At 37.0% G+C, this 16,081-nt stretch overlaps 1 protein-coding gene across 11 annotated transcripts in view; it reads right to left on the reverse strand.

Moving 5' to 3' along the window:
* Vps13a (vacuolar protein sorting 13 homolog A) overlaps positions 1–16,081 on the reverse strand; it is a 230,136-nt gene that overhangs the window by 199,803 nt on the left and 14,252 nt on the right. For all 11 annotated transcript variants that reach the window (XR_013047707.1, XR_013047706.1, XR_013047704.1 and 8 more), the window contains exons 2-5: positions 7,919–7,962; positions 6,618–6,660; positions 4,095–4,190; positions 3,754–3,855 (exon numbers count right to left, since the gene is read on the reverse strand). Coding sequence is in view for 6 of the 11 variants with exons in the window: in XM_006970140.4 (XP_006970202.1) it covers positions 3,754–3,855; positions 4,095–4,190; positions 6,618–6,660; positions 7,919–7,962 (285 nt within the window). In the remaining 5 variants the exon portion in view is untranslated. The remainder of the gene's footprint in view (positions 1–3,753; positions 3,856–4,094; positions 4,191–6,617; positions 6,661–7,918; positions 7,963–16,081) is intronic.

A 16,081-nucleotide genomic window follows, 5' to 3' on the forward strand; every position in this document is an offset into this window, starting at 1 on the left:
CTGGCATGGTATGAATGGGTGTGAGGAAATCCCCACTGCCTGTAATGTAGTGTGTTTATCTCATGGAAACATCCAATTTTACTGGACATCTTTATCTGTGGGTTGTCATGAAGATGATTCATCCCTAGGTTATACTATCTAATTGACGATAATAATAATAGTAGCTTATACAAAGTTTTGATGAATAAAAATAAATATGGCGAAATGTTACACCATTAAGGCCTATGAGTTTTACAGCTAAGGCCTACGAGCTTCACCTAAAGAGCTGCTTTAGATCACCATTCAAGTTAATGATTAAGGAAAACAATTGAGTCCATAGGAGCCAAGCTGGCCCTAATTCTCTTTATGCTGAAAAGATGCAGTCTCGAGTTTCGGTGTGCACCATTAGCTGAAACAAACATTCAAAATAACTTCAGGTTAGACCAGATTCTTTGATAATAGTTTTAAGATGAATAACCCCAGAAAACAATCTAAAGTTCACAAGGACACATAGCTGAGTTATAGATTCATTAGGCTAGAGTCAAAAATACAGAACAGCCCAACTGTTCCTAGCTGACATACTTGCCTTGCTAGGTCTGGTGGATAATCAAAGGTCATGATTAATTCCTTGCACCCATTCCTGACTTCAATTTTCTGATACAAGAAACAATTGATAAATGGGTACATATCCTGAGGATTCAAAGTTCAGCTAACTAACTGTTTTTCTGTATAAAAGTTTATGTTTGTGACTCCTTTAAAGTTTCTTACAAGATTACCTTTCAAGATAGATAATAGTGATTGATTCTTTCTTTGTAACTGTAATATGTAGCCTGCCAACAAAATAGTTGGCTGAGAAAAAATGCTCCTTGCTTGCTCATGTTCTATTAATCTGTAATAAGTTACTTAGATGTATTGTATATGGGTTATTGGAATGACTCTGTTTTAAATCATGTAAGGGAGATGAAAAACATGTTTTTTCCTATATTCACTATAATCATTCACTTGAAAAATGGAATGTAACTACATTGTAATTCCTTTATTGCCTGAAAGACTTTATTGGGGTATATAAGCTGCAAAGGGAGAGAGGAAAAAGAGAGAATAAAGAAGGAAACCATCAAGACAGCATGTGAGTATCTTTTTCCCTAACTCCTTAGATAGAAAAGTCTAGTGTACACCAACACTGGATTCCTTTCAAGCCCTGGGCTGTCTGGAGGCTGGTGCCCCAGGTGGCAATTCAGCCAGAGATATACAGTAAGACCCTGTCTGTCTGTCTGTCTGCCCCCCCCTCTCTCTCTCTCACACACACACACACACACACACACACACGTGTGTGTGTGTATGTATATATATATATATATTAAAATATATATTAATATATATTAAATATATTAAAATATATTTTGTTAGAATCATATCATTTGGTCAATTGTCATAGTCCAACATCAAAGGAAGTATGAACATGTAACATAAGCTTAACTTAATGAAACTGTGAACATCTTATTCAGCAATATGGTATTTCTCTAGGGAATGGGTAAAGGGATTAGTGCAGACTTTGTTTTTATAAAGTATAAGTCCTATAGTACTATTTTACTTTTAAATCTATGTATATGTATTATTTTGACAAAATAATTTTTAAAGGAAAAGGCCTGACTTAGGAAAGGGACAATTACAGAAGAGATAAATGACTACACAGACTATGAAGGAAATATGACAAGAAAGTAGAATTACATGTGATATTCCCACAGCTTGTGTTACATTTCTATTAATGTTTGCCACAAGGTAAAACATGTATTATGAAGTTTATTTTTCATTTAAAAAAAAAAAGATAGGAAGGAAGACACCTACAACCCCAGCACTAAGAAAGAAAAGAAAAAAAGACCATGAATTCAAGGGCAACCTGGGCTACAAAGTAGATTCCAGGCAAGGCTGGGCCACACAGCAAGATTTTTCCAGCTATACCACTCCTGGGCATATACCCAAGAAATGCTCAATCATACCACAAGAGCACTTGCTCAGCTATGTTCATATCAGCATTGTTTGTAATAGCCAAAACCTGGAAACAACCTAGATGCCCTTCAACTGAAGAATGGATAAATAAATTGTGGCACATATACACAATGGAATACTACTCAGCAGAGAAAAACAATGACATCACACGGTTTGCAGGCAAATGGATGGATCTAGAAAAAATCATACTGAGTGAGGTAACCCAGACTCAGAAAGACAAATATGGTATGTACTCACTCATAGGAAGATGCTAGATGTGGAACAAGGATGACTAGACTGCTACTCACATCACCAGTGAGGCTACCTGGAAAACGGGACCCCAAAAAAAGACACGGAGAAATGGACGAGATCTACATGAATAGCCTGGTCATGAGTGGGAACAATAAAGGGCGACAGTCGAGGGAAAGAGTGGGAGATCCTAGCTGGATCAAGAAAAGAGAGGGAGAACAAGGAATAGGAGACCATGGTAAATGAAGACCACATGAGAAGGTGAGAAGGGGAGGAAGCAGAGAGCTAGGGAGGCCCACGGAGATCCACAAAGATACCCCCTCAAAAGACTGCTGGCAATGGTCGCAAGACGGCAGGAACTGACCTACTCTGGTGATGGGATGGCCAGACACCCAGATAGTGGTGCCATAAACCCCATCCAAGGACTGAGGAATCTGAAGGCAGACATCCACGGCTGGGCCCCTGGTGGAGCACTGGGAGTCTAATTAGTGAGTAAGAAGAGGGTTTATATGAGCGAGAATTGTTGAAGCCAAGGTTGGATAAAGCACCGGGACAAATAACCAAATGAATGGAAGCACAGGATCTATGAACCAAAGGCTGAGGGGCCCCCAACTGGATCAGGCCCCCTGAACGGGTGAGACAGTCATTTGGCTTGATCTGTTTGGGAGGCAGCTGTGCATTGGTGCCAGGTCCTGGGCTCGTCGCATGAGTTGGCTGTTTGAATCCTGGGACTTATGCAGGGACACTTGGCTCGGTCTGGGAGGGGGGAATGGACCTGCCTGGACTGAGTCTACCAGGTCAACCCCGGTCCTCGGGGGAGACCTTGATCTGGAGGAGGTGGGAATGGGGGGTGGGCTGGGGGGAGGGGTGGGCGAGAGGGGGAGAACAGGGGATTCTGTGGCTATTATGTTGAACTGAATGGTGTTGTAAAATAATAATAATAATAATAAACAAAAAAAAAAGAAATTAAAAAAAAAAAAAGAAAAAGAAAAAGAAAACTACCCTTTTCTCACCACCAAAAAACAATACAAATCAGTGCATGGTAAAGAACTAAGTATATTCAAGAGTAGATAATAGATATAAGGGGGCTACAAAGGCAAAGTCTAGAAAGATAAGAAGATATACTTGATAAACTTGCTAATATTAAAAAATGACTTTATCCCACTAGAAACCATTATTTGCCTTAAATTTCTGCAAGGTAATTTCAGCAAACATAACAAAACAAACCAACCATATAGCTTTCCAGGTAATAACATGATTTCCTGCTTGTAACATAATCCCAGAGCCAGGCAATGGTGTTGCATGCCTTTAATCCCAGCACTTAGGAAGCAGAGGCATGAAGATCTCTTCTGAGTTAGAGGCCAGCCTGATATACTGAGTTAGTTCCAAGGACAGCCAAGGCTACACAAAGAAACCCTATCTTGAAAAAACAAACAAAAACAAAACAAACAAAAACCCATAACCTCAGTACATCTAGTAGAAAACAATATTCTGTTACAATATCTACATCTTTATTATCACTGTTTACTGGTATTTTACCTTGATCAACTACTTTCTGTTTTGCTTCTTCTATTCTTTTTAGTTCCTGTTGCTTTGCTTCCATTAGTTGCTTTTCTTCTTTGATGGGATCATATTTTATTCCTACAGAAAACATGAAAAAAATTTCAATTACCTTAAATTTAAATATACTTGAAAATAATCACTAATTCAAATAAAATTTAGTGTGATCTAAACAAAAAAAAAAAAACCAATTCTATTTGAAATCTACAAATCCCAAATTAAAATCCTAGATTATCTTCACAAAAAGTACTTGGAATAAAATTATATAAAGATTTTTCTATCTAAAAATAAGAATAAATTATAAATTTTAAATGACTTACTAGAAGAAGGCACTATCAGTAAATAGATTTCTTCCAAAACAGCTTCAACTGGTTGAGTATAAAGGTTTTTCCATGGAATTTTAAGTTTAAGACTACCTACATTAAAATAATGAAGACAAGAATACTGTTCATTAAACATACATCTACCAATCTACTTTCCATAACGCTTTAGAAGAAATCTTTGAAAAATCAGTAAAACAAGCAATAGTGTCAGGGAGCCCATACAGTCCTATAAAATTGACTACACCTATATAACTCATTTAAAATGGGTACTTTTTCATTCAACAAATACATCATAAAATATATTAAGTGGTGAAAACACAATAAAAGAAACACATACAAATAAAAGAATGTCAGAAACTATGTGAAAAGTATACAAATAATACCTTAGTAGATTCTGTTTGTCTAGTGAACTTTCTAGTATCTGAAAATTAACTTATTGTCATTTTTTAAAAAGGAAAAACAAAAGAAGGCAACCTTTAAAGAAAATGGGTCTATCTACTCTTCTTATATGTATGTACAAATATAAAATACTTTGCTGTGCGACGGTCTTTCTGTATGCTATGACTATGTGTTACTCCCACTGGTTAACAAATAAAGCTACTTTGGCCTATTGTAAGGCAGGATAAGAGCCAGGAGGGAAATCCAAGCAGAGATACAGAGAGAAGAAGGGTGGAGTCAGGGCAGACACCATCTAGGTGTCCAAGAAACAGACTGGTAATGCTGTGGCCACATGGCAAAATAAAAATAGAAACAAGTTAAAGATGTTAGAGCTAGCTAGCAATAAGCCTGAGACATAGACCAAAAAGTTTGTAATTAATATTAAGCCTTTGAGTGACCATTTTATAAGCTGCTGCTGGCCAAGCAGGACACAGAAAAGTTTCATTCTACAATACTTGTTTTTATATAGTTTTGTACAATCGTGCTGGGATCAATCCTGTGATGATTAATACTCATTGTCAATGTGACAGGATTTACAATAACCTATGAAACTAGAAGTACCCATGAGGACATTTCTAGAGAGGTTTAACAGAAGATGAAAGACCTATTCTGAAGGTGAGCAATACAATCTCAGAGGCTGGAGTCCCACACTGAATAACAAAAAGAAAGAGAGCTGGCACCAGCATTTCTCTCTCCTTCCTGACTACAGACAAAATATGACAAGCCACCTCACTTTCTTGCTGCCATCCCTTCCCCATGATGATGAACTGCACCCTCAAGCAGAACCAAATAAGCCGTTCCTTCAGTTGCTTGTATCAGGCACTTTGTCATAGCAATGAGAAAAGTAACTAGTGAAACTCAGTACTCCTGGTATATTTTTAAATTTTTCTTGAATTGAGATTACATTGACATACACTGAGATTCAACTATAATCAGTGTAAAATTAAAGTGACTTCTGGCCAATGTCTAAGAGCAACATACAAGAAATTTATTATAAGACTGTTTTACAATATAATAAAAAGATTATTCCACCCAACTATGTATTCCTCAGATTGTGTTACAGTAAAGAAGTAAATGAAGTCAAATCAGATTATGAAAATTTACATCCAAAAAAAATTACCAATCCAAACTATCAGAAACATGCAATAATTAAGATGTCAGAAGGGAAATATCTTGTGGTATTTTCAATTCTTACTTATGCTAAACTGTCTTTACAGGAACAAGACAGAATTTAGATTCTAAAAATGTCAAATAAAAATTTCCTGTGGTATATGGTCTAATAACAACTGTAAGTACAATATACAAAATTGTAAAGACTGTCATCATAAAATTTTTATGTAAGCTTTGAGAATGTCTATTTTTCAGACATTATCACAGCTTCAGTAACACTATATAAATTCTACTATAGGAAGAGACAGACAGACAGACAGTAAGATTCAATTTAAGACATTATGATCTCAATCAACCTTTATGACATTTAAATAAATGCACAACAGCATAAACTAAGAATCCTAAGAGACAACTTTATTAAACATGTTAAATTCTTACATTTAGTTTGTTTCTGATCTTCCAACACATGAACTACTTTAAATTCATATTGTACTTAATTAAAATTCATACTTTAATGAATTATAAACATGGGTAAAATAATTGAAAACAAACAAAAAGCACTTTATTTTCTAGAGTAAGAAACCTGAAACAATTTCTACAGCACAATCAAGGTTTGATTTTCATTGATAGCTAGTGTTTGGATGATCAAAACCCTTTATGTTATGTATCTTGTACTTATTACATATTAGTAAATATAACTAATCAGAAATATAGAAACTAATACAGTTCCTGCTTTGACTCTCAACTCAACTTTAAGACCTACTAAAATGAGCAATTACTGTTCAAGTAGTACATTTACCCACAATATTTTTAAGTTATACAACTAAGTTCTACATAAACAAAAACACACAAATATTATATTTTAAATTAATGTTCATAAGCATTAGGAAGATTACATTACAGCAATAATAGTTTAATTACTTAGGTTGCATGCCCAACAAGGAGAATATTCCAGTGGTAAATATGGCTTACCTATATGACCAACCTTAACTTTGAATGGTACATCCAGTTCACTCTATAAAGAAAAGTAAATTTGTAAATAATAATAATAATTAATCATATAAGGATAATTATTTTCTTCCTAAAATCACTTATGGGTATTTTAATTACCTTGCATACTCTTTTTATCTTCAGCATTCACTTAAATTTAATGGTTTATTTACAGAAAGCCTTTCTTTTCAAAGTAAATGGCTAGGCATATACTTAAGTAATACTGAACAGATAGTTTTTTATAGAAATTAATAATTCATTTCACAAAACTGGCATTTTACATAATAATAATAATTTTAAAACTATTTCTTTGTCTTTAGGAAAAGAACAGCTCTTACAATAACTGGTGCTGGGGAACGTGGATAGCCAATAGTAAAAATAGGAAGTTGAGTCTCTGTACTATATCATATGTAAAACTCAACATGAATCAAAACTAAACAGAAAATCTAAAACTTTATAGTTTCGAGTAGTGGTTCTTAACCTGGGGGTCACGACCCCTTTGGGAGTTGAACACCCTTTCACAAGAGTCACCTAAAAATATTCAAAATATCATGTGTTTACATTATGATTCATAACATAAAATTACAGTACTAAGTAGCAATGAAAATAATTTTATGGTTGGGGTCACTACAACATGAAGAACTGTATTAAAGGGTCACAGCATTAGGAAAGTTGAGACCACTGGTTTAGAGGAAAACATTCCCATGAACTGTGGACTAATAGCTATGGAGCCCCATAGGACTAGACTAGGCCCTCTGGATACAGGAGACAGTTGTTTAACTCGAACTGTTTAGGGGATACCTAGGCAGGGAGATCGGGATCCATCCCTAGTGCATGGGCAGGCTTTTTGGAGCCCAGTGCCTATGGTGTGACAACTTGCACAGTGTTGGTAAAGCGGAGAGTGAGCTTGGACCTGTGAGTATGCCAGGCTCTGCTGACTCCCCATGGGAGACCTTGATTTGGAAAATGTGGGGATGGGGGGTGGGAAGAGGGAAGAGGTGGGATTTGTGATTGGTATGTAAAGTGAATAGAAAATTTTTTAATAGAGAAAAACACAAGAAAAAAACTTCATGACAGATATCCTGGAAATGAAAACAAAAACAAAACAAAAACTACACTGTCAGTTTCTATCTTTAAGAATTTAGATCTATGTTGCAAAGTTCATATTTTATGAAAATAGCTTTCAAAATTTTTTTATAGATAAGTAAATTTAAGGTGGCATGTTAAATTAGGTATGAGTGTATTTAAATATACTCATGTAAAGTTTCATAGGTAAGACCTACCAATGCATTTTCTTTAATTTGAAGATTCTTGAGGGCCACAGAGCCTTAAAAACAAAAAAGAAAAAGAAAACAATACATTCAACTGTATTTCATTTTTAAATATACTTCATTTTAAATACAACACCAGAGAAAAATAATTGTAATAACAGAAAATAGAATTGATTTTTACTAGCCCATGTTCATTCTTCTGTACAGTCTAAGAAGATCTGAGAGGAGAATCTCTTGCCCACCACCAGCCTAGATGAAAAACACTCCATACCTCCAGACTCCATGATATTCAAGAGAAAAATGGCAGAAAGCAATAGGGAAGGATGCCTGATACCCTCTTCTGTTCTCTGAGTGTGCACGTGCGCGCACATGCGCGCACGCACACACACACATATACACAACATGAACTCACACAATGCTATGACATAGAATGTAATAGTAAAATGAAAACACAAATTTACTCTCTATCACTTTAATTAAACACAAACAGGTTAGCAGGGAGCAAACATCTGTAAATCTAGTACTTTGTAGGCCAGAAGCTGAGGTACCAATAAACAGCAAGTACAAGACCAGTAAGATACACAGTGAGAACCAGACTCAAAATAGTAAAGGCTGAGACAGAGTTTAGTGGTAGAGCACTTGCTCAACATGCACAACTCCCTGGGTTCAAGCACTCTGCAACAGACATAAATTGGCAGAGTGGAGTCTAGTGAATAGATAAGCAGTGTCCAATAATATGCTGTTAAAGACTGTCTCTAACTCTTAAGTGCACACATTAAGTTAAAAATCAAAATCATAGGAAAAAAATTCTAAGCTGATAATCAAAACACAAAGACAAGTAGAAAATATGATTCAGCAAATCCACATCTAGGCATATAACCAATGTATCTGAAAACATGGATGAAAAGAGAAATAGTTGCATTCATAGCAGTATTATTCCAAAAGAGCAACTCACCTATTCATCAACAGATGAAAAAAAACTCTCTCTCTCTCACACACACACACACACACACACACACACACACACACACACACTCACGGGCGGAGATAATAGATAATATTATTCATTTTTTAAAATGATTTGAATTCATGCTACAACATAGAAAAACTGTAAGGACACATTGTTTAATGAAAGAAGCCAGTAAAAAAAACAGGGCAAATAGATAGCAGAGTATGAGTTATTACTGCTTAATGGATACTGTTTGAGTTGTACAAGTAGATGGTTTTGAATGCTGTAACACATTGTGAATTTAGTGACACTGAGGTATATATATGTAAGATTGTTAAGGACATAAATATTGAGACTAGTATGGTGGAATATACCTTTGATCCCAGTACTTGGGAGGCAGAGTCAAGGTGATCTCTGTATCTTCAAGCCACCCTGCCTAACATAGTAAGTTTCAGGACAGCCAGAGCTTTATGTGAGATGCCTCCAAAAAATAAAATAAAATAAGGAAGGAAGGAAACAAAAGCATGTGTGTGCATTCTTTTCCCTATATAGTGCATATACTATATATATATACATACACATATATAGTACATACACTATATACTGTATCTATATATAGTGCATCTCTGTAATTTATAATCTATATATAGTGCATCTCTGTAATTTTTCAAATAGGGCAGGGATCTGAAAGAAAACTGAAAACTCCCAGATGAATAAAAATTAACAGGAAATGCTGCTAGTAGACTCATTTAAAGGAAATGCTAAAAAAAGTGGGGGGGGGGGTAAGAGAAATGGAAAATTAAGTAATGAGGATAAAATCAAATATTTTATTTTTATTGTTCTTAAATAAGCGAATGGGAAGTTGTTTGTTCTGAACATTAACAGTAACAATGCACTGGCTCACTCTGCAGGTGCAATGAAAGCACAATTTCCTAAAAGAAATTGTATTGTCTGTTACCCATGAAGCCTTAAAGTGTCATCTGAAAGGACTTAGACTAGATTTAAGTGAATACTACAAACTCTAAGTGTGGTTGATATATTGTGCACCCTGATAAACTTATCTGGGAGTCAGAAAACAGAACAGCCATAATATTAAACATAGAGGTTAGGCAGTGATAGCACACACCTTTACTCCTAGCATTCCAGAAGCAGAGAATCCATCCAGATCTCTGTGAGTTTAAAGTCACACTGGAAACAGCCAGGCATGGTGACTCACGCCTTTAATCCCAGGAAGTGATGGCAGAAAGGTATATAAGGCATTAAAATCAGGAACTAGGTCTAGTTAAGCTTTTAAGTTTTGAGCAGCAGTTCAGCTGAGATCTATTCTGAATGAGGACTCAGAGGCTTCCAGTCTGAGGAAACAGGATCAGCTGAGGAACTGGCAAGGTGAGGTGGCTGTGGCTTGTTCTGCTTCTCTGATCTTCCAGCATTCACCCCAATACTTGGCTCCAGTTTATTTTTATTAGTAAGACCTTTTAAGATTCGTGCTACATCTAAGTGCTGTGGGATGTTCTGTACGCTATGAATATGTGTTGCTCTGATTGGTTGATAAATAAAACGCTTATTGGCCAGTAGCCAGGCAGGAAGTATAGGCAGGATAAGCAGACAAAGAGAATTCTGAGAAGAGGAATGCTGAGTCAGGAGATGCCAGTCCACCGTCCAGGAAGCAGCATGTAATGGCAGCATGTAATGGCACACAGGTAAAGCCACGGAACACGTGGTGACATATAGATTAACAGAAATGGACTGAGTTTAAGTCTAAGAGCTAGTCAGTAGTAAGTGAGCCTGAACTAATGGCCGAGTAGTTTTAATTAATATAGGCCTTTGTGTGTTTACTTGGATCTGAACAGCTGCAGACTGGGCGGCGCACAGAAAAACTTTCAGCTATATATAAGACATTTTTAAAGTATAATTAATATGCAAGAAAAAATAAAATTTATATGAAATGCTCAATGAAAACCTGAGAAGGCAGAAAACTTTTCTTTTTAAGAAACAGGTCCAACAAATAAAAAATAGTTAGAACATGACAGATAACACCAAAAGGCTCAAAAAGTTTTTTCTTGCATTCAACATATAAGCCTCTACAACTAAATGTATCATGAGTTTTCTATGCAAACATCATGCAATTCTTTAGCAAACATCAAATGGGTATCCTAGAATTCAATCCCATGTCAATATTTTATATCTAAATTTTTATATCTAATACTTTATATCTAAAAATAGAGATGATTCCACAAATTAAAGAGTCTAGTCAACATAAAAATACTCATTTCTACACTAACCATAGGTCCACAGTTATGACCTATGTGACCCCATAGGTTCATATATTTGAATGCTTGGTCATTAGGGAGTGGTGCTGCTCTTCCTGCTGCCTGGTGATCCAAATGTAGAACTCTCAGCTACCTTTCCAGCACCATGTCTGCCTGCATGCTACCATGCTTCCTGCCATGACAATGAACTAGACCTCTGAAACTGTAAAAGCCAGCCCCAATTAAATGTTTTCCCTTATAAGACTTGCCATGGTCATAGTGTCTCTTCACAGCAATAGAACACTGACTAAGACAGAAGTTGGTACCAGGGACTGGAGTATTGTGTAAGATAGGCCTGATCATGCTTTTGTTTGGAGGAATATTGAACATGTTCAGACTTTGGACTAGAAAAACTAGACACTTTAAGTGGAGTTTAATGAGCCATCCTAAGCACCATAGGCCTGGGGCCTAGGGACATCCTAGTAGTAGCTTAAAAGACAGTGGTACTGACAGCAATGTAGACTATGATGGCCCAGCATCAAGCAACTGAACTTGGCAGCTTCAGCCCTGTGGTTCTGGCTTCAGAGTCAAGGATACAAGAAAGAGGTTATAGAATCTCCCTCTATGACTAAGGAAAGCCGCTGAGGCCAGACATGTGTCAGGCATGTCCCTACATAGAGGCATAGAGACCATTGTGTGAAGCTCTGAAGGTGAAGCCTGGATTGTCTTGGAGACCCCAAGATCCTGGGAATGCCAGACTCATAGGATACCTGCTGAGGAAAGCTGCTAACATGCAGTGGAATCGGCCCCAAAGAGAAAAGTGTGTTGCAGTCAACAAAGCTGAAAAAGAGCTGGAGATCTGAAGAGCACTTTGACATCAGACTTGGAGATACAGAGTGTGGAGTTTGCAGTTTGCCCAGCTGGGTTTTGGTCTTGCTTTGGTCACAGTGCTCCTATGTCCTCTCTGGATATGCCACAAGTACACCAACTTCATCTCTTCAGTAGTGTAGAAGCTCATCAAGTTGCCCTAAGAGTTTTTACAATTAGAATGCCAAGACCATACCTTTCCTAGAGGCTGATAAGTGAGACTGGAGGTTCCAATTTTCTAATACTCTAACTATATGGTCTTTCTGGTGATTGGTCCATTCTGGGACCTATGTAGGGACCCTTCCTTGTCACCTCAATAGCATAAATTAAAACTATCAAAGGGGCTCATCATGAATAACAAAAATTAATCCTGTCATAGGAAATTTCATGAATATAGGAACTCTGCAATAGGAACCATAGATAAACATCAAATACATATCACACAATATAAGTATAAACCCATTAATCCAACTACATCAATAGTAAATTTAGATGTAACTTGGAAAGTTGAACAAAAAAAAATGCCAAAGTGAATAAAAAAAAACCTCAAATTTAATTCATTTACCAAGAAACCCCCTTCAATTATAAAGACATAAATAGATTTAAAGTAAAGAGTTAGTGAGAGAGATACAAGTCCAGAGTAGCTCTACAGTTTCAGTAACATTACAAATGGCAAAGGAGCCAGCTCTCCAAGAAGATACAAATTTCTGTTCCAGAAAGAACGTTTTATGAAGATCACCACCACGCACCAAGGAGCAGAGAACTGGAGTAACCTACAGAGTACCTTGGCTTCGAATCATAGAACAAATCAGCAAACATTACACTGACCACTAGGATAATGATCACAAGGCAGCTAATAGAACCTAGCAGGAGAGGTGGAAAGCCACCAGACCTTCCCTGGAATTTCAGCCACTACTCCCTTGTGACCCCCACCTGCACAAAGTCTTATGAGAGAATCCTAAGATATGTGGAGATAAGGGCAACTGAGGGTAGGATTCCACTGACAAGGCTTTCATGAGGATTTCACCCATGCCAAGTTGAGATTTCTATATAATATAGCTACTTTTGAGTCACCTTACTCCTGTAAGTAACCTCAAACTGGCTCACGAAGATGATCTGCACTAATTTCCAGAAAAATAAAAAAAAAAAAAAAATGGAGGGGGGGAGGGAGGGAAGGAGGGAGGAATACAAGGAGGGAGAGAAAGGGAGAGAGGGAGGGAGAAAGGGAGGGAAGGGGAGAGAGAAAGGAAAGAAGAGAAGAAAAGAAGGAAGAAAGAAATTCAACTTTGTAGACTCTTGAACACAGGTTATTGAAAAGAGACTGTTAGAGATTCAGACCCAAACTGAGCTACTTTTAATCCTCTTAAAAGCCATTTGCTATAATCTGCCTAACCTGATGTCCCCACTAATGGAAAAATATCTTTATCTAGACTTTTGTTGTGTGATTTGTAAAAGTCCATTTAACAATGTCTCTGCTGGAATACGTTACTCCAGACAACTAAAACCTGTGTTCCTAGGACATAGTCATTTGTACTTGGCTAAAAACAAACTCATTTCCCTTTCAATTAAGAGCTGTATTTTACAACCTAACAGTTTTGAGGAATGAAAATAAGGGCTCAAGAAGGACAATCCACTTTCACCAAACTTGGCAGAAGGTACCTGTGCAAGCCCTTTGTGACTGATCATTCACTCTGCTTGCCTGAGCATATGTTGGCAATTCTTTCAGAGACCCAACCCTCCCCTTTGGTTTAATTGATGGTATACTGATTTGCTCAACTGGTGGTTGGACATTCTCTCAGAGTATCTGGTAAAGGATTTGTTTACCTCCCCACCCCCAGAATTTGACTGTTACAGTTAGAGCTTTATTTTCTGTTTTCCGTACAACATGTAAGTCTGTGTTTTCTTCTTGTGTGCCATTGCACTCTTTCCCATTCTACGAGCATACTGAACATAAAAGTTACTTGTTCCCTCCAGCACAAGGCAGTGGTGGTAAAATGACTCATGTAACACCATCTTGTCTTAACTCTAGTTTGTGTCTTCCTAGATGCCCCTCAGCTTTCCACCCTGTAACAGCCACATCCACCTTGGCAACACTTTGGGGAATGTCCGTGACCCTCACCACTGTCTAGGTGTTTTAATCAAAATAATTAATGCTTGTGTAAGCTAAAATATAAAGCTGAAATAACTAGGAGGAACTGTAAATCAAAACTAATTGTAGTGTAGTGTCTAACAAATACTACTAAGTCTGCAAGAAAACAGATGCTATTGGGCTACCCCAACTCTCACTGATGTAAGCCTCCTCAAGCACTGATACTAATTGTGGGTTTGTCTTTAAAAATACTGTGCCCTTCAGCTTTGACACCAAGAGATGTTCTGAAGGTGTGAGCCTATTCTTGGTCTGACTATTACCAAAGGACTCTTATACTCTTAATTGGATTAACTATAGAGGCCGTCAATAACTATCTCCCATGGACCATTTCACTGGTGTCAGGGGAACTCCACAGGATGTACAGTTAACTCATAGGAAGTCCAAGACAACAGACCCCACTCAGTTTGTATGAAACTTTGCTGCCTCAGTCAGGTATATTCCCATAAATGTGCAGAATAAACCACACATGGAATGAGAGAAAACTTCAGAGAGGTAAGTGGCACATAAATCTGACCCCAAACACAACTCTCTCCAGCTAGTATAGGTTACAGTTTCGGAGAAGAAAAAAATAAAATAATATAAAATAAATAAAAAGACATCAAAATGGAAAGCAGAAATTCAGAGAAGGAAAAAGTACTGAGTGGGTGGGGGCAATAGTAGTAACAAGCGCACATCATCATCTGGTACTTTAGCTGGCTTTGTATTTTATAATTATGGTCATTTAACCTGCAAGTTATTTGGGAAACATGAGGAATGTCTGCTATGCCCAAACTTAATTTTTGTTTTGATTTGGTTGGCTTGTTTCTTTTCAAGCTAAACTAAAAATTCCTATACAACAGAACTAAAGATGCTAAATGAGCAATCACTATGAACTGGAATTTAAGAACAACTAGGAAGAAACAATAACATTGCTAGTTTACTTTGGATACTGTATTAAAAAGATGTTAAGGAACAGGGAATAAAAATGTCTAAGGTTTTTTTCAGAATTAAAGATGAATTCCAAGGAATCTGTTCTCAATCCCTACTGACTAGTATCTGCCCTACACCGACCCTGTCTTCTCTACTTTCTTTATCCTGTTCTTCCATTCTCTTCTCTAGTGATTACCAAACGAAACAAAATTCCCTGTCCAAGGAAAAGATGAGGGGCTTTTTAAAGATACAACCTACAGGGAAGTGGTCCTATACTGTCTATACTCCCTGGACAAAAACTTGTGTTACAGGCTTTATAAGGTTTCTGAGTTGTATTAGGACCTCTGTGTTTTACTAAATAAATTTTCTATCATCCTACTGACATACAAAACAGGATTTTCTTTCATCAAACATTTCTATTTATAAGCATGCCTCCCTCTCTGTTGTTTAGTTCTTAAAGCAGGAAAAGATACTACCTTACCCCTCTGCATACCTACCTTCACCTTCTGACCTTTTGGCTCCTTAAGCTTTATCAATGATTAGGCTAGGCTTCCTGTCTTCAAAATTTAGTTTCTAAGAGTGAACTCTGATTTAAAGTAATTATATGTCATTGTGTCTGCTTGGTTTAGCTGCCCATTTCTTTGGATTATTTGATATTCTTTAGACTATAATATAAGCCCGGCGGTGGTAGCGCACGCCTTTAATCCCAGTACTAGGGAGGCAGAAGCAGGCAGATCTCTGTGAGTTTGAGGCCAGCCTGGGCTACAAAGTGAGTTCCAGGAAAGGCTCCAAAGCTACACAGAGAAATCCTGACTCAAAAAAACAAAAAACAAAACAACAACAACAAAAAAAAAGATTATAATATAAAATTTTTAAGACACAGAACCCCAACAAGGGTTTTCAGCCTGACCAAATTAAGCAGCTGTGATTCTTAACATTATCAGTTTGACAGAACTGGGCATGCCTATGGGAACTGTCTCGATTACATCAACTACTGTGGGAAGCCCCACCTTCATTCATCATTCTAGGACCACTCCCTGAACAGAGGGCCT

The sequence above is a fragment of the Peromyscus maniculatus genome, chromosome 1, assembly GCF_049852395.1.
Source record: "Peromyscus maniculatus bairdii isolate BWxNUB_F1_BW_parent chromosome 1, HU_Pman_BW_mat_3.1, whole genome shotgun sequence".
Lineage (NCBI taxonomy): Eukaryota > Metazoa > Chordata > Mammalia > Rodentia > Cricetidae > Peromyscus > Peromyscus maniculatus.